The 19,828-nt window shown below is 43.2% G+C and overlaps 1 protein-coding gene across 2 annotated transcripts; it reads right to left on the minus strand.

Annotated features, from left to right (window-relative positions):
- Window positions 1-15,810: 15,810 nt before the first annotated feature.
- LOC115678424 (uncharacterized) lies at window positions 15,811-18,956 on the minus strand. Of its 2 annotated transcripts, XM_056311784.1 has the most exons (6): window positions 18,602-18,956; window positions 18,070-18,169; window positions 17,844-17,943; window positions 17,653-17,741; window positions 16,548-16,673; window positions 15,811-16,036 (listed from the first exon to the last, which is right to left on the minus strand). In XM_056311784.1, exons 1-6 carry the CDS (start codon window positions 18,825-18,827, stop codon window positions 15,925-15,927), a joined length of 753 nt encoding a protein of 250 aa, XP_056167759.1. In that variant the 5' UTR covers window positions 18,828-18,956; the 3' UTR covers window positions 15,811-15,924. The 2 variants fall into 2 exon arrangements, with proteins under 2 accessions (XP_056167759.1, XP_030457680.1); XM_030601820.2 differs by lacking the exon at window positions 15,811-16,036 and having other exon boundaries at window positions 16,098-16,673.
- Window positions 18,957-19,828: the final 872 nt, after the last annotated feature.

Raw genomic sequence — 19,828 nt, forward strand, 5'->3', positions numbered from 1 at the left:
ATTTCGGCGCATCATTTAGTGGTTAATTGCATAGAAAATTAGGGATTAAATTTTAACCCCTGAACAAAAATATTACAAATCGCATAGCATAAAGTTTAGGTTCATATAGATTAACTGCATTTCGCATCGGATCGGCGGTGGTAAGCGAGCTTAAAATTCATCACGTAAATCGAGCTCGGGCACCGAACGAGACTCGACTCACTCGGAAAGCATGGGCCGAAAATCACACACAAAAGGGCTTGGTTGTCTTAATTTGAGCTTAAATTAGCCCATTATGCTTAATTAAAGAAAAGCCCAAATTAATTCAGCACACTTAGAATTAAATTAAAGCCTAAACCTAAGCCCATTAGGACTAGAAAGCCCGGCTAATTGAGCTAGGTTTATATTATAAATATATGTTTATGTCTCATAATCAAGAGAGGGGGGCTCTCATAATTTTTCAGATCGGATTTTTAGAGAGACATACGAGAGAATTTTGAGAAGAGAGAGAGAGAGAGAAGGAGACCGCCCGCCGCGCTGCACTGCACGCCTGCCGCGCCACCGCCTGCCGCACTACGTCGGAGCTGCTCCGCCCCTCAGCCACTGCAGGCCTGTCGCGCCACCGCCTGCCCGCGAAGCCTCCGTCCTCTCCCCGCGCAGCCGTCTCCCGCCGCGTGCCACCGCCGTTGCACGCACACTGTCGCGCCGCCTCCCCGCGCGGCCGCCGTCTCCCGCCGCGTGCCACCGCCGTTGCATGCCTCGTGCCGCCGCCGCTCCCGCCGCGCTGCCGTCTCCCGCCGCGTGCCACCGCGCCGCACGCCCGCCCTCGCGCCGCCTCCCGCCGCGCTGCCGTCTCCCGCCGCGTGCCACCGCGCGCACGCACACTCGCCGCCGCCTCGTCGCACACCACCGCCACTCGGACGCCCTCGCTCCGCCCGCTCGTGAGCTCGTTGACGCTCGTTGCTGCGCACTGACCGCCCGAGAGAAGCCGCCGCACCGCCGCTCGCCCGGCCAGAATCGCCTGTACCGCCACTCGCGCCGGAGCCGCTCGCACCGCCATTAGCCCACCGCCTTTGTCTTGCCATCGCTCGCACGCACCACGGGAGAGTCGCCCGTCCCGCCTTTGTTGGCCGCCGCCCGGAGACGCCCGCCGCGCCGCCGTTCCCGTCGTGTCACCGTCGCTAGCCACCACTGTTCCCGACGTCACGCCGCCGCTCCCAACGCACCGCCGATCCGCAATCCCGATCCGCTACATATTCAATTTAGGAAAGAAATCTGCAAATCAGGTAATTATCATATCCCGATTTGATTCGAATATTTGGTTGCCTAATTTGTGCATATTGATATCTAATTTTGCATATTTGGATAATAAGCATTATTTCAATTACGATTTTATTTCCTTTTTTTTGAAATCTTGGATATCTATTACTTTTCAAATTTGGATAGAATTTAGAATTTTCAAAATCTTTTGAATATATCCAAGATATTTAAGATATCTAATTTTTTTCAAGATGTGATCGATTAGGAAAATTTCCTAATCCGCAACCGCACACGTGGAAATAAATCTATCTATCAGGCTTTAGATAGAGTTATTTCCATAGCGGGTATTTCGAATTTTAGGATCGATCTGTCAGGCTTCAGATCGAAACTTAATTCGAAAGATTTAGCAGTTATATTTTTTACTTGATTTTAATTTCGAATTTTGATAAAAAAATGCCAAAAAGATTACTCTAGAATAGGTTAATTTCTTTAGTTTAAAATTGCATGTTTAGATAATTGGCATTTTTAATTCCGAATTTCATTAAAGAAAAAATACAAAAAAAATAATATGCCCGTCATTAGAAATAGATCACGTCGTCGCATGACATATAGTTTGCATGTTAGGTTGCATTAATCACATGTCAATTTTCGCACGTCATTACATATAGGTTAGCTTTCCTTTAAATAAATATAAAAAATCAAAAAAGAAAATTTCTGCACCTTTGAACTCTAAGTCAGGATTCATCAAAATTGTCAAATTAAGTATTTTTCTTGAAATTGGTACCGAAAGGGCGTTAGGGAATCTAGCGTAACCAAGTCCCCGAATCCATAATTTCTAGTTCGCAGAAATAAAATAGTACTCCCGCTATTTTATTTAGGTTTCTAATCAATCTACCTTAAATGATTAGTGGCGACTCCCATTGAAAATATTTGCATGCTCATAATTGGACCTAAGGTGCGAATTGGTAGAGTTTGGGAGAACTCGAGCTAGGTTAGTTAATTTAATTGATCTAGTAATCCATTAGCCTAAGATCGGAAAACCCGATTTTTTTTAGGTCGCGACAGCTTGGCGACTCCGCTGGGGAGATTAACTTTAATTTTTTTTTAAAAAAATTTTAAGGAGGACTTAGGCCAAAATTTTTTTTTATGGAAAAATCACTCGATTTGACAAAATTTGATCGGATTCTCATTCTTAGGTGTGAAATGGTTTTGCAGGATGGGAGTTATAAGGAGAGTAGTGATTGGTTAACCCTTTGTTTTGCAGGCTTGGTGGAGTGAAATTGTGATTTAATTTTTTTTGCACTATTGAAGTGGTGTTTGCATATAATTATTGTGCATGATTTACAGTATTTGCACTACACCACACACAACCTGTGACCGGACCTGGGTCACACCCATAGTTTTAAGATGGTATTTGGATGGTTCTTTAACCTTGGTGGTAAGACTTCGCTAAAGGTTATCCCATTTGGATCCCGAAATTTTTTTTCAAAAAATGGCTCAAGGGTCGTCCTCATGCACGTGAGGCTACAATGCATGGAGGTTACCCTTGTCGACCGAACCAAGCCGAAGTGATTGGACCCGACTAGTCATGACTACGGTATGCGAGGCCGCGACTAGTCATGATGATTGTACGCGAGGCTGCGACGTGTTGTTCCGTTCATCATTTCACTTTGCAAAAGCCATTAGGATAGATAGATTAAGATTTAAACTCACGATTCATGTGCATGTCTCTGTGATTGACATTTTTTCCCCAAAGACGGTAATTTCTCGAGCTTTATCTTTGGTTTTCTGTATCTTATTTTGAGTCGGTCCATCGTTTAGGTTGAGTCTTTTGGCACGTGGTCTATATAAGAATGGGTCGCCTCGATATCCGTTTCGTGCCTACTCCGAAGCTAGAGCTCAAGAAGTTATGGAGCCATTTGAAGCCAGATGGTCAGCAGTACGTTCTCAAGCGTATTGGATTCATGCTGCCAATCCTAGACATAGATGTTCAGAGCGGGATCATGCAAGCACTCGCTCATTTTTGGTGCTCCGAGACGACCACTTTTGTGTTGGGAGGTAAGTTTGAGCTCACACCGACTTTGGAAGAATACAGTATTGCCATTGGATAATCGATTGAGTTGGATATAGTTGAACCACCCATTAAGGTAGATCCTGTGATAGCGCTTGCTGAATTTTTGAATTTGACTAAAAAGGAAATTGAAAAAGTGCTAAAGGGTAATTGTCAAGCATGCCCATTATCTTTTCTTATTGAATGTTTCGAAAATAACTCTGTTCTCATGAGATCTAAGATTTTTATCTTAGCCTTTTTTGGACTCATCATTTTTCCATTCCGTCAAAATGCTATTGATTCCGTCATGGCTTGGACGGTAAAACTAATATGTGGTGGAGTTAGTTTTATAAACACAATTCTAGCAGAGACTTTCATATCTCTGACACGATTCAAGAAAGGAAAAGATAGAGCTTTTCGAGCCCCGATTGAGCTTTTACAAATATGGCTTTTGTCACACCTTTCTCAATTTGGGGAAAATATGACTGTATTTGAAATGGACATGACTGATAACCCTATTTTAAGGTTCAAACAAATACAAGATCAAACTAAGAGTTTGCACTATACACAATGGGTCCATCTGTTCAAGGATCCAAGCTCTAAGATTTTCCTTTGGCAAGCTGTGTGGTTTCGGGAGGTTGAGGCTCGACTATACCATGGCGATCAGAAGCCCGTACCTTTGATGGGCATTTATGGGGCAACCTGCTATCAGCCCCTTCGAGTTACACGTCAATTCCGAGTTCTGCAGGATGTCCCACCTCCACTCAGGCCCAATGAATTTCAAGTCCAGTTCGAGAAGGACGAGTCCTACAGAGTCGAGCTTAGGCGTCATTCTCGAGGCTTGGCGAATTGTTCCACTCGGAAGGCGATTTGGCCCGCGGATGAGCCCACCGGAAGGATGAGAAGTCACTTTGCCACAGCCCGTATATTCAGCATCATACCATCCCTGCTGAGATACTCCCGAAGATCCCGGTCGTGACAGTACGGCATACCCTTCAGACTCAAATCAAAATCAGCGAAGAAAAGGCGACAAAGGCCCAGGATAAGGCAGATGCTCTGGCTGAAGAGAATGCACGATTACGGCGCACCTTGAAGGCCCATTCGTCTATAGATCACGTAGCCTCTAAAAAGAGGAAGACTATCTGATTTCTAGTTTGGTTTAGGGAGTTTGTCTTTCTTTTAGGATGGAATGTTAGCTTACATTTGTACTTCATGCTATTGATGTTTTTGGTAATAAATGTTGCTGAACGATTTTTATAAGAATTCTTTTGAGACATTTTCCATGAAAAACGTTGAGCTATAATTTGTAAATTTTGGAATCAGTCCAGGTTTTTATTGAATAAAGCAATTTGGAATTTCGGGATTTATTGGACGAATCGGTCGTTCGAAGGAAATTTCATCTTGAGGGTCTAGAGGATGTCATGGACCGACTCGTTATTCTTGCTTGTCGTATTTATTCCATTGTTGCTTTTTGCAGGTAATTTGCCACGGATCCCCCTCATCCTCATAATACCCGATGACGATGACCAACGATTGAAAAATTTGTCATCTACGGACTAATCTCGAGGCATGCGAAGGGACGGGAATCGTGGACCCTCATATATGTGATGCAAGCCAATCCAATGACTCAGATGATTCTAATCCGAATGATGAAGAAATACGACGGAACTTGGAAATCCATGAGAAATCTAAGCCTCTGACCGCCGAAGAAACCGTGGTGATCAACCTTGGCGACACGGAGAATCCTAGAGAGGTGAAGATTGGGGCATGTCTTCCTGAAGATGTGGCCAAACGCTTGACCAGTTGTTGAAGGATTATCAAGACATCTTTGCCTGGTCTTATGCTGATATGCCGGGTCTTGATCGATCGATCGTCGAACATTGTCTACCGACTGATCCTTCGGTTGAGCCTGTGAAACAAAGGCCGCAAAGAGCTAAGCCAGAACTGGCGAAGAAAATCAAGGAAGAGGCCATGAAGCTTCTTGACGTGGGATTTATTGAGACTACCCAATACTCAGAATGGGTCGCTAATATAGTCCCAGTGTTGAAGAAAGACGGTCGGGTTCGAGTATGTGTTGACTACCGAGATCTGAACAAAGCTAGTCCTAAAGATGGTTTTCCACTCCCGCACATTGATGTGCTTGTGGACAGTACAGCTAGATTCGAACTATTCTCCTTCATGGATGGTTTCTCATGTTATAATCAGATCTTGATGAATGATGATGATAAGTTGAAAACAGCATTTACTACTCCTTGGGGGACATTTCATTACAAGGTGATGCCCTTCGGTCTCAAAAATGCTGGGGCAACTTACTAGCGGGCAATGGTCACGTTGTTCCATGACATGATGCATAATGAGATCGAGGTCTATGTTGACGATATGATTGCAAAAACTCGACGTGGAGAAGATCACATAGAAACCTTGACGAAATTATTCGACAGGCTTCGTAAGTTCAAATTGCGCCTGAATCCGGCAAAATGCGTGTTTGGGGCAGCCTCTGGCAAACTACTTGGCTTCATTGTTAGCAACAAAGGGATTGAGATTGACCCGTCAAAAGTGAAAGCCATTTGTGAAATAAAATCTCCCTCTTCGGTGAAGGAAGTTCGTAGCTTAATGGGCAGACTAAACTATATTGCCAGATTTATTTCTCAGCTATCTGGGACAGCGAAGCCTTTCTTTAAACTCCTCAAGAAGAATGCGTTGGTTAGATGGGATGAAGAGTGTGAACTGGCATTCGACAAGATTAAACACTACTTGATGAATCCGCCAGTGCTTGTTCCACTAACGCCGGGGTAACCTCTGATCCTGTACCTTACAATCCACAGTGAATCCTTAGGTGTCATGCTTGCTTAGAAAAGTGAAGAGGATGGAAAGGAGCGTGCGATTTATTATTTGAGTAAGAAATTCACCGCCTCTGAGATGAATTATTCCGAAGCAGAAAGAACGTGCGCAGCATTGGTTTGGGTACTACACAGATTGAGGCAATACACTTTGCACTATCAGATATTGCTTGTGACAGAGTGTGATCCCATCAAATACTTGCTCAATCAACCCGCTTTGGTTGGAAAACTGGCAAAATGGCAGATTCTCATCTCAGAATTTAATGTTCGATTCATGTCCCAGAAATCAGTCAAAGGACGAGTAATTGCTGATGTCTTGACTGAAAATCCTGGGAAAAATGAGGATCTGGATCCGTTAGAGGATAGAGTCATGCCAATTAATGAGTATGTATGGACCATGTATTTTGATGGAGCCGTAAACTTGTCAGGATCAGGTATCGGGGCAGTTTTAATATCTCCAGGCGGACAACATTATCCGGTCGCAGCGAAACTGATATTTCCTTGTACGAACAATATCGCCGAATATGAAGCATGCATCCTCGGGTTACAAGCTGCAATTGAAATGGGAGTAGCTCAACTTAAGGTGTTCGGGGATTCAACCCTCATTATTCTTCAGACCGTTGGTAAATGGCAAACTAGAGATGCTAAGTTGCAGCCCTATCACGTCTATCTGGAGGAGTTGGTGGAAGAGTTTGAAGACATTTCGTTTAAATACTTGCCAAGAACTCAAAATAGTTTTGTCGATGCTCTGGTTACGTTATCGGCAATGCTACGAGTGACAAGCGGTTTAGAAGTTGAACCTTTGAAGATAGAAGTCTTACAGAAACCGGCTTATTGCATGGCCTTGACAGAGGAGCCCGACGGCAAGCCATGGTATCATGATATCAAGGTATATCTTCAAACACAGGAGTTTCCTGAGAAAAGTACCGCATCTGACCAAAAGTTTATCAAGAAAATGGCATCGAAGTTCTTCTTGAGCGAAGAATGCCTATACAAGCGTTCCTATGATTCGGTTTTATTAAGGTGTGTTGATTCAACCGAGGCTGTTCATTTGATGCTAGAAGTATATGAGGGAGTACGTGGTCTGCACATGAATAGTCATATGCTAGCAAGGAAGATAATGATGATGGGTTATTACTGGCTTACTTTAGAGAGTGATTGCATTCAGCATGTCCAGAGTTGTCACAAATGCCAGGTCCATGGTGACAAGATTAATACTCCCCCGAATGAATTGCATCAGATGTCTGAACCATGGTCATTTTCTATGTGGGGCATTGATGTGATTGGCTCAATCAATCCTAAAGCGTCAAATGGACATCGGTTTATCCTGGTCGCTATCGATTATTTTTCGAAGTGGATCGAAGCTATGTCCTATACGACAGTGACGGCCCGGAATGTGGTGAAGTTCATTCGTCGAGACATCGTTGCTCGATATGGTGCACTTGAGACCATAATTACTGACAATGGGTCGAATCTAAATAATAAATTGGTGGATGATCTATTCAAGGAGTTCAAGATCAAGCATCTGAATTCCTCTCCATACCGTCCGCAGATGAACGGAGCGGTCGAAGCAGCCAACAAGAATATCAAGAAAATTTTGGCTAAAACAGTTGAGAACTATCGTGATTGGCATGAGAAATTACCTTTTGCACTTATGGCATATCGAACTTTTATCCGGACATCTACAGGGGCAACTCCATATTCTCTTGTGTACGGTATGGAAGCAGTTCTACCTGTTGAGGTTGAAATTCCTTCATTACGTATTCTTTCACGGGTACAATTGTCAGAAGCAGATTGGATCCAGCAGAGGTTGGACCAGTTGAACATGATTGATGAGATAAGGCATAAAGCTCTATGTCATGGCCAGTGCTACCAACAACGAGTTGCTAAATCTTTCAACAAGAAAGTCAAGCCTCGACATTTTCAGGTAGGTGTCCTTGTCCTGCGGAAGTTATTGCCGATAGTTCCTCTTGCAGAAGGAAAATTCGCCCCAAACTACGGTGGCCCGTACATTGTGAAGAAAGTCCTTCCAGGAGGTGCTTTGATTTTAGCCGAGATGGATGGTCGTGTTTTTTCCAGTCCAGTTAATCCTGATTCCGTAAAGAAGTATTACACTTGATTTGTACTCATTCTGACTTTGTTTCTATCAAGTTTCAAATTGAATTTCATGAATCAATTGATGTTACTAAGCTTTGTTTGAGGAAAACTTTTGATCTGGCAATCTGTTTCTGTCCTAATAAAGCGATCATATTGCATGAGAGACTTCAAGATGACGAAAGGCAAGACATTTCCATACATGTCCTGAATAATAATCCCTAGTGCGAGTTGAGTGAAAATTCCGTGCTGACAAGGTAAAGGATTATCTCACGAAAAGTATGATGACCGAAATGATGAGAGGCATTCATTTCCTCTATCTAAACACTACAGGTTATCATTTGCTTAACCCCTTTGAACGAAGTTTCATTTCTTACCCATGTCAGGAACAACCCCATACCGGGGCAATTTCTTAGAAAGTTCAAAATGGTTAGAATTTTCTTGCTTTCACTTGCATCAATCTTCAAGTATATTTATTGCATGCAAGTTCTGTGTTAGCTCGAGTGCCTTAGATATGACGAAGAGCATTTGTGATATCCTGAAAATTCGACCAAATTTGGTGATTTATGAAATGGTGATTTCATCGCCGCTCTCTTAGTTAATTCTCGCTCTGATCTGATCACCCAGGGAATACCAATCAAAGGGGAAAGGCTATCGAAGAATTTATTTCTAGCAGCCGCCCGTTAGTTCGAGATAAACTATAGTTGCGATCGATCGATTTCAACCACGAATTATGATCCGATTTTGCGTGTCGAGTGCTCAAGGATATCACACCTGAACTATAGGACGTCGCCTCATAATTTTTACGAATTGGCCATCGAAAATTATTTGCTAACTTGCCCTTCTAGAAACCTCTTTGTTAGATTAAATTTTGGCCGTTGGATGGAACTTGGAGAGCAAGGCTTGATCTTGGCCGTTGGATTAAACTTGGGCATCAAGAACACATCCTAGCCCTTGATCTTTGCTTGGGCATCAAGAACTAATCTCAACCATTGATCTTGATTTAAATTTAAACCCTCTTTCTCTCTCTTTCCCTCTCTCACGGCCGAATCACCCCACCACCGCCATGCACCCACCAGCCCCTTACGCCACCATCCTTGAGCCCCGTAGATTGCCGTGTGCCGTTCACCTCCGTTTGCCGCTTGCCGCTTGCCGTGTCAAGCTAAGGCCGCCACGGACAACTCGTGTCGTTGCCGTCGTCCTCGCGTTGTTGTCGTTTTTAGACGAGTAAGTTAACATCTAATCCCTTGTTTAGGATGTTTAACTTGCATTGGGTAGTTTAGCTAGTTAATGTTTTAGTGCGTTTGAACTTCTAGAATGAGCGTTGGCAAGTCTTGATTGCTAGATTAAGTTGAAATAGATGTTGGATGTTGATTTGAACTCTTGGTGTGGTATTTTCATGGCTGAGAAGTGGTGGATCTCAAAGTTGAAGGCGTTTCTTGGAATTTTTATCTTGATTTCAGAACTGATTTTACTGTACGTCCCTGGTTTTCCATTTTTATAAAGCATTTTGTGGTTAGAATCTTGAAAAGTGTTCTTCATCAAAGTTGTTCACAAGATCTTGATATATAACATACTTAAATTTCAGATTTTTCTGAGCTCAAATGGGTTACACGAAGGTCCAATTTCTTACCAAATCAGAACTGTTTTATACTGTGGATTCCGTGACCTTCGTACCTTCTCAGATTTTTATAAAAATTTCCAGTTCGATTTCGACCATACTTCCTTTCACAAGATTTGTAAACGAAATCCATTTCTACAACGTGTAAAAATTTCACAGTGTTTTGAAAGGATTTGATTTGTAAAACGAGTATTTCTTTTGGTTCAGTTCCCCTGTTCCGGCGGACCAGTTCTGGGTTGTTTCCGAGCCATCAAAAGTGATCTTTGTATAAGGATTTTGGGATTGTGTTCTTCATGGAAAATATTTTTGAAGGTCTTGTTTATAACATATTCGAATTTTATAATTTTTGGAGACCAATTTCTATGCTTTTGAAGTTGATTTCCCAAATCATGCAAATCTGTCCAGTTTTACTAGAATTCCATAATCTGCCGGTCTTTACTTGAAATCTTTGGCTTTCAATTTCCGGCCTAATAGAGACAGTAACCATAATTACCTAGCTTTTCAATAATGTTTATTTGGCTGTGATCCGATGTTGAATGCTTTTGTAAATTCATGTTTTAAAATGATGTTCACAAAGTCGATTGACCGTTTGCATGTGTGACCACTTGTTATTGTTGTGTGGCATTGATGTGAGCACGATTCATGGATGCATTGGCTAAATGAAAAGATAAGAAATGGCCTGAATGCTTGTGTGCTCGTGTGGTCACACGTTGGAGCCGTCTTGCTGTAGATCGCTTGACGATGCCTGATTTATCGGGGTCTTGCTGTAGATTGCTTGACAATACTCGATTTATCGGATGCCTGGAGATTATCTGGATTGCCGATACTCCGGATGCCTTGTCGCGGCCCGAGGCCGGACTCGATGCTCCTTACGGGATACCATCTTACTGTAGATCGTTTGATGTTGCCGTATTGGAATGCCGTCTTACTGTAGATCGTTTGACGTAGCCGTGCCCGATGGGGCGGGACGGAGCCCGGTTATGCCGGAAGACTGCCATCTTGCTGCAGATCGCTTGATGTGTAGTAGCCCGAGGGGACATAATAACTGGAATACGTGTGATGCATAATGCTTGATTATAGGGTAGAAACTGCTAGGCATGGTATGGGACGCGCCCAAGTGGATTCTGTCTTATAATCGAGACACGCGCGCCTGTGATGCATTGATGCATGGGAAATCTATTTAAATGCTTCGAGTATGTGACATGTTCATTTCATCAACGAGTGTACCAAGGCGAGGTCAGGATGCCTGTGGTTGTTTAATAATGTTGCTGTTGATGCTGTATTGCCTGGTTAGGGACCCCCGAGGTGAGTTGACCTTGTAAACGGGGCTTAGGCGTTAACTTATTGAGATTTTTATCTCATTTGTGGTTGTTAAATATTTTTCAGGCCCTTAGCATGTTGGTGCACCCAGTACGGTTCGGGGTGCCTGGAAGCTGACTTTTGGTGAAGTAGATTGACCCTCTGACATCTTTCGTAGACTTTTTGGAAATGCCGAAGTGGGCTTGTAAAAATGTTCCTGTGGGGTTAATCAAGTAAATGTTAAAATGGTGTTTTGATTTCGATGTTGTAAACCGTTTTCCTATCTATCCTTGTTTACTGTTATTGTCTGGGTGAATCTTTGTTTAGCTTCCGCATGCGTAACCAAAAGATAAAATGTTGGGTCGGCGACGCGTCCTGGGACGTCGCATCATAATGACCATTGCACGATGTTGTGCGCTCGCGGGGTTCGGGGCGTGACAGCATTTCTTTCTATATCCCTACACAGTATACCCTTTGCATACCCAATTTGAGCGGTGAATTCATTTCAACCCGATTGGTGATCATTCTGGTGATAAATAAATGAAATCATCTCAAGGCAAGTTCAAGGTGACTTGAGGCAAATGGGAGCTAGAAAGAAAATTCATCAGAAAGGACGCAAAAGGACTCCATTAAATCGAAGTTCTCTCTCTCAGAAAAAACTCTCGAAAAAAAAAAGAAAAAGAGAGAGAAAGAAAGGCTTCAGCAAGAACTAAGTCAGCATACAAGATTAGTCTTCAAGGAAAAGACCGTTTGAAGGTTCATTTATGGAGCAATTGCTAGAGATAGAGCAATGGTACCAGTAGCATAATTGGATGATCACCAATCTTTATGTTCATAATACCCCCCTTTGATGAAATAAGCCATTCATTTCAAGCCTACCCAAACCTACGTTACAACCCTTACCGAAGTCTCTTCAGAATAGGGCACTTGAGTTAACATAGAGTTTCAAATGCTTATAAATGTTGCTCGAAGAAGTGCGAGCAAGATTTTTCTATCTCATTTTTGCAGCATTCCTGACTTGTAAACTCGGAGCAGCTGGTGATATCAATTTTTTCAAGGCTCGAAGAGTCCATTTTGCTAAGCCATTGACCAAACCCACGTTTTAGTCCTTATAAAGACCTCTCAGATTGGCCAAGTCATACTGATTTTGAGAATATCTGAACCCTTGTCAAGCACGATGAAGAGAGTTTGAGTGATTCTTATACCCGCATCAAAGGTCGGGTCAAAAGCCTTTCATTGAGAGTGAGTAGAAAGTCCTTTCTGATTAAAGGTCTCTCATTTAATGAGATCAAATTGTCAAAAGGACGAAATGGTTGTTCTTATTGATAAATTCCCCAGTGAAGCTTGGTAATGTAAGCAGATTCATGAATTATGTTTTCTCTACCCCTGCGCATGTGTTGTTTTAACCTTTTTTTCAGGTAAAAATAGGTGCAATGCAATTGGCTTTGCCATTTTTATAACACAAGAAGAAATCAGGTGACATATCATTTGGTGTTGCCAAGTGGAGTACGCGGCACACCCTATTTTATGTTCGCCCAGTAGGATAGGCGGCATAATATCTCATTTGGTGTTCCCAAGTGAAGTACGCGGTACACCCCATTTTATGTTCGCCCAGTAGGACAGGCAGCATAATTTCTCATTTGGTGTTGCTAAGTGGAGTATGCAGCATACCCCATTTCATGTTCATCCAATGGAAGAGGTGACATGATCTTTTTAGTGATTGCCCAGTGGTATGGGCAACACATCCCATTCTTTCTTTATATCATGCGCTATTTCGCATCTGTAGGAAACTACAGGTAACAGATAGGCAATCCAGTACCTCGAGATCCTTATTTCCAGTGGACCAGAAGTTTGGAGATCGAGAGAAGTCAAAGCATTATAAAGCTTTCCCTCACTTGGACGCTTTTTGTGCGATCCGTATGTAAGGCTCTTTCACCACTCTACACGAAGTGAGAAGCCTTAGCATACGTTCTTTATTGTTTGCATATCATGCATCATTGCATTAAAAAAAAAATCATTCATCATTTTGCATAGTTTAAATTTAGGTCTCAGTCTTTGAGCGAAACCTCTGCGAGCCTCCACTCAAAGAGGGGCAGCTGTTGACACCTAAATTTCGGCGCATCATTTAGTGGTTAATTGCATAGAAAATTAGGAATTAAATTTTAACCCATGAACAAAAATATTACAAATCGCATAGCATAAAGTTTAGGTTCATATAGATTAACTGCATTTCGCATCGGATCGGCAGTGGTAAGCGAGCTTAAAATTCATCACGTAAATCGAGCTCGGGCACCGAACGAGACTCGGCTCACTCGGAAAGCATGGGCCGAAAATCACACACAAAAGGGCTTGGTTGTCTTAATTTGAGCTTAAATTAGCCCATTATGCTTAATTAAAGAAAAGCCCAAATTAATTCAGCCCACTTAGAATTAAATTAAAGCCTAAACCTAAGCCCATTAGGACTAGAAAGCCCAGCTAATTGACCTAGGTTTACATTATAAATATATGTTTATGTCTCATAATCAAGAGAGAGGGGGCTCTCATAATTTTTCAGATCGGATTTTTAGAGAGACATACGAGAGAATTTTGAGAAGAGTGAGAGAGAGAGAGAAGGAGACCGCCCGCCGCGCCGCACTGCACGCCTGCCGCGCCACCGCCCCGCCCGCGAAGCCTCCGTCCCTCCCGCCGCGCCGCTTGCCCTCACGCCGCGCGCCGCCGTCTCCCGCCGTGTGCCACCGCGCCGCACGCTTTGCCCGCCGCTGGCCGGGCTCTCACGCCGCGCGCAGCTGCCGTCTCCCGCCGTGTGCCACTCGCGTGCGCACGCCCGCTGCGCATTTTGCCGCTCGTCGCACACCATCGCCACCTGGACGTCCCTGCTCCGCCCGCCTGTGACGCCGTTGCTCGCTGCACAGCCGCCGGAGAGCTGCCCTGCACCGTCGCTCGCGCCCTGAATCGCCTCGTACCGCCACTGCCGCCCGGAGCCGCCGCACCGCCGTTAACCCACCGCCTCGTGCTGTCGCTGCCATGCCGTGCACGCCCGCCGGGAGAGTCGCCCCGTCCTCGCCTCGCTGGCCGCCGCCCGAGACGCCGCGCGCCGCTGTCTCCGTCGTGTCACCGTCGCTAGCCACCACTCGCCTCCCGACGCCACGCCGCCGCTTCCCGACGCACCGCCGATCCGCAATCCCGATCCGCTGCTGCATTCAAATTAGGAAAGAAATCGCAAATCGTGTAATTATCATATCCCGATTTGATTCGAATATTTGGTTGCCTAATTTGTGCTTATTGATATCTAATTTTGCATATTTGGATAATAAGCATTATTTCAATTACGATTTTATTTCCTTTTTTTGAAATCTTGGATATCTATTACTTTTCAATTTTGGATAGAATTTAGAATTTTCAAAATCTTTTGAATATATCCAAGATATTTAAGATATCTAATTTTTTTCAAGATGTGATCGATTAGGAAAATTTCCTAATCCGCAACCGCACACGTGGAAATAAATCTATTTATCAGGCTTTAGATAGAGTTATTTCCATAGCGGGTATTTCGAATTTTAGGATTGATCTGTCAGGCTTCAGATCGAAACTTGATTTGAAAGATTTAGCAGTTATATTTTTTACTTGATTTTAATTTCGAATTTTGATAAAAAAAAATGCCAAAAAGATTACTCTAGAATAGGTTAATTTCTTTAGTTTAAAATTGCATGTTTAGATAATTGGCATTTTTAATTCCGAATTTCATTAAAGAAAAAATACAAAAAAAATAATATGCCCGTCATTAGAAATAGATCACGTCGTCGCATGACATATAGTTTGCATGTTAGGTTGCATTAATCACATGTCAATTTTTGCACGTCATTACATATAGGTTAGCTTTCCTTTAAATAAATATAAAAAAATTAAAAAAGAAAATTTCTGCACCTTTGAACTCTAAGTCAGGATTCATCAAAATTGTCAAATTAAGTATTTTTCTTGAAATTGGTACCGAAAGGGCGTTAGGGAATCTAGCGTAACCAAGTCCCCGAATCCATAATTTCTGGTTCGCAGAAATAAAATAGTACTCCCGCAATTTTATTTAGGTTTCTAATCAACCTACCTTAAATGATTAGTGGCGACTCCCATTGAAAATATTTGCATGCTCATAATTGGACCTAAGGTGCGAATTGGTAGAGTCTGGGAGAACTCGAGCTAGGTTAGTTAATTTAATTGATCTAATAATCCATTAGCCTAAGATCGGAAAACCCAATTTTTTTTAGGTCGCGACGGCTAAATTGTGAACTAGGCTCAACGATGATAACTAGTGAATCCGTTGATCAAATGCAAGTAATTGATAAGTGATTGGATCGCGATTCATGAAGTCAGGGTGGTAATTTTCCCTTCTATGTATCCTAACAGCTGAGCTGATTATGAAGTTTGAGGCTCCCTTTGTTTCGTGAAAAATAAATGATTTGGAAAATATTTTCCTAAAAATGATAGCATGTATAAATTATTGTCGATAATGAGAATATTTTTTGTTCACAAATTATTTCAAATGATACAAGTGATTATTTTTAGGAAAATATTTTTCAAATTATTCATTTTTCGTAAAACAAATGGAGCCTTAATTTCATTTACGAATGATCTTCAGGATGATTATATAGCTCACTGCACAGTTCATTTGATAGTACTCAAATTTCCTTCGGATAGATATATTACTAGGAAGGTTTCACAGATGACCATCGATCTCCTCTTAATTGAATGACTCCCATGAGATTTGATCGAACCATTTCTATGCGTTCTCACAGCATTATTTCACTCCCCCACTCATGGTTAAATCTTGTCATCCAGCTCTTCAAGAACCTCAAGCTTGAAGAACTATCGTCTCCATAAAACCCAGAGTGTCGGCTACAGCTGCAGACATCTACAGCATCATGTTAGGTTAATAGGATGAAGTAGCACGGATAGCGGCCTGATATCAAAGTGCTGAGGATGGCAGCACGATGGATTTCTTTAAAAAGTTACGAAGATCGACTTCCCTCCAGAGACAACAATCTCTCGTTCATCTAGTAGACTGAAATCACTCCCTTTCGGCCAATACTAGAAATTGAAAACTTTAATTCCGGTCAACTAAAAATTCACACTACGAAACACCTACCACGGGATTGAGTTCAGAGAATCTGAAAGGTTCTTGAAGCAAAAATGTGCACTCAACAACACACTACAGGTTCTCTCACAGGTTAGGTAACTCTTCTATCTCCTGTCTATAACTACAGATGACTAGATTCACAATCGTATCATCCCAGGTCCACCTCCTAGACAACGCATGGCGAATCTGGAAGCGCGCCTAGGTGCTTCCGAGCCCTTCCTTTTGACCCCCCATAATCTGGAGTATGAAAGCCATCCTCTTAGGAAGTGGGCCAACCTGAATTCTGGCATCGGGATCTCGTGGTCTTCGCGATTGTTGTACTTGAAGTAATCCCAATCATCCGCATCATCTGCACTGTTCTCTGCTGCTGCCACTTTACAATCATTCGAATATGGAGGCAACCTTTCATAGCAGAGCAAAGATAAATCTCTCAGTTCCCTTTCTCTTCAAATACTGCAAAATACATTTGCTTCATCAAAAGAAAAGACGATGCCAAGTGAAAACAGGCAAAAGAAGTCATATCTACCCAACTAACGGGGACTGCACTAAGTCAAAGCTGCTACTGTGTGAGGTAATGTTTTCTCTCTTCAGCCTTCGTTTGGCAATCTAGGCAGACTAGATGAAACGATCGCTGGACTTTCCTGTTAACCTTCTGTTTTTTCACTGGGAATGCTCAGCTTGTCTAATGTAACAGTTGTCTTGGCTTCTTGCCTTTTTCTGTCTTCTGGCAGTTGACCCTATGACTGGACCTAACCGTAAGTAAATTTAGCCCACAAACTCACTCATTTCAGTTCTTTTTGTCAAATACTGAATAGAGCAACACGCTCTCGACCGTTCAGTAAGTGCTGGCCAAACATCAGTTTCGCCAGAGCGACGTGTATTGTTTATTTCATTCACTGTGTTCTTCTAATTCAACAGTTCATGCCGTGATACCTGGGGGCACTTCATTTTTTCCTGCAAATTATTGACACATACTTGGCATTTTAGGTAAAAATATCTCTCATTTTCTGCCTCCTACATTCATCATCAGACTCGGCAGATATCGAAACTGTTCAGTCCTTTCTCCATTACAAATTTAAAGTAGCTTGTCTGACATTCTGTGATTAACTAGGAGAGTGAACCACAGACATCTGACTCCATGATGGCTAAGATGAATAGTTATGATTTATCTCTACTATTGCTCTCGATTTCTATAACAGAGGGTGGCTTAACTGAATAGTCATGAATCATGATTTCATTCGACTATCTCTATTTTAAGTTATTGACAGCTTGTTGTGGTGATAACACTGCATGAGCCTTTCAGTAGACGCGAAATAACTCTAATGTGTGCGTTCCCATTCGTGCTGCTTGACATTAGAGAAACAGAAGGAGAAGCTCTTACATTTGGTGCTGCCTGCGACTGACATTCTGGTTCTTAGGCTGTCTTTTCATCGGTGAATAATTGGTGGACAGGTGACGAATAAAACACAGCTGCAATTACATCGGAAAGAAAATTTCAGCAAACTTGATGTTCTCACAAAGAATTCACTAACAACAAACTGGTAGGATTTCATCGAAAATATTTTCTCTGACCTGATCACCGTCGTTAATTCTGAAACTTCTCAAGTACGCCCTGTCATTGAGTAGTTTCTCACCATCGAAAGACAAGCAAAAGTGCCCCCACACATGTGACCTGACGAAACACGGGATAGACAATCGAATAATCATCAATTTCGCGCAATAAATAGAATCATCGCACGTCCTATGGAATGTCACAACGTCGAACTCACTTAAAGAACAAGGGTGCGTGTTATGATACCATGAAATCTTGCCTAGGCCATCCTTAGGGGATGAACTGAAAACATCTTCTAGCGCCTGTTTGAGTGCTGCAACCGTGGCATTTCTCTCGACATGAACATCTGCACAATCGAAATCTCGTCTAAATCAAACGGAAGAAAAGCCAATTGTAAATGGAACACTGTCCAAAGGATTACAGACTCGCAATGCATGATTCAGAATCGAAATCGGATGCCGACAAATCTCAACGCACGACAGCCGACAAACACAACATCCACCGATGCAGAAGCAATAAAATATTCTAGACCAATCGCGTGCTTTGTCTGACTAAACAACGGCTCGATCAATCCCAGTAAGGAATTCCCGTTCAGGGCCCCAAGCCGGTTCCAAAACACAAAAAAAAGAAAAGACTCGTCAACCAAAATGCAAGAAAAAGTGAACCTTTTTCGACCCCGGAGAATGAAATTTCATGAACCACTAAACATTGGGAAGCTGCCGACGAATCATGCCGCTTTACCGTCTTTAAAGCAAGGCACGAAGAAGAGGGGGCTCACCGAAGACGGAGCCATCGAGCTTGAGAATGGAGAGCTTGAGCAAGTGCCGAGGCAACCTGTAATACGAATAGCTGCGCACGCACCCCACCCGGGCCACCACTTCCCTTCCTCCTTCTCCTCCTTCGTCGTCGCCGTCGTCATCATCGCAGAACTCCTCGTCGATCGTCCAGGGACCCAGACAGCTCAAGGAACTACCAGTCTCCCCAAAGTCGACGCCTCTTCGCATAATAAACAACGCCTCCCACGAGCAATGCGCTTCCGCGAACAGAGAAGAAACCTGAGAAAAGGGCAGGCGGCAGATCTTCCGTTCGGAACTGGGTGTCTGAGATCAGGGCTAGATTCGAAGAATCCGAATGTTCTTTTGGTCGGAAAAGCGAAGAGAATAAGGAGAGAATCGGGGACGCTTTTGTTCTTTTGCTGTGGGGGGGGGGGGGAGGAGCGAAATGGGGGGCGCGGCTTGGAAAGCGGGGCCGACCGTTGCATTTGACTTGTCTTCCTCCGTCGGGCGCAGTCCCAGTCGCCAGGGTTGGTACTCGCGGCGGGGGCGCGACACGTGGCGGGGCGAGGACGGCGGAGGAGCGGTTCTGTCTGTCTGTCTGTCTGTCTGGTCTGGGGTTGACCCGGACGGTCCGGTCGCGATTCGAGGTCCAGCGGAGCCTAACGGCTCGATCGGCCTGGTGTGGTGGGCTGGGTTGTCAGTTTTGACTGACGAGGAATATTTCTAGCATTTACGGTTTTTCGGTTAAATATCAGAAAACGTTTGAACTTTCCAAAGAATTAAAACGAACTCTCGTTTGGTTTTCCAAAATTGGAAATTATTTTATTCATTTTGGTTTTCAGAGTTTGCTGACGAGGGTATGCGTCGAGACGTGTTTCTTCATGGAGTGAGATGTCGTTCGGATCCTTTATTAGGTTAATGTTGCTCGAGCTCGTCTCTCGTGATTGACCATCGGCTCTGAGAAAGAAAGAGAAAAGAAAAGGAGAAAAAAACTCGAATTAAAAATATAACTTTCTTTTTTAAATATTTTATAAGAACAAACATTTCATTAATTAAGAACTCGAGCCCGACGCCGATGACCCAAACATAGCCTTTGCGGATCAAAGCTTGAGCGTCAGGGACCCAAGCATGGCCTTTATGGGTCAGGGCTCAGGTGTTGGGGTATCAAGCACGAGCACCAAGGGTTTAGGCCCAACCTTGGCCTTGGCCTTGGCCTCGATTGACTAGGG

Source organism: Syzygium oleosum, unplaced genomic scaffold, assembly GCF_021117445.2.
Source record: "Syzygium oleosum isolate NSW1041296 unplaced genomic scaffold, Sole_v2.1 Sole_v2.05, whole genome shotgun sequence".
Taxonomy (NCBI): Eukaryota; Viridiplantae; Streptophyta; class Magnoliopsida; order Myrtales; family Myrtaceae; genus Syzygium; species Syzygium oleosum.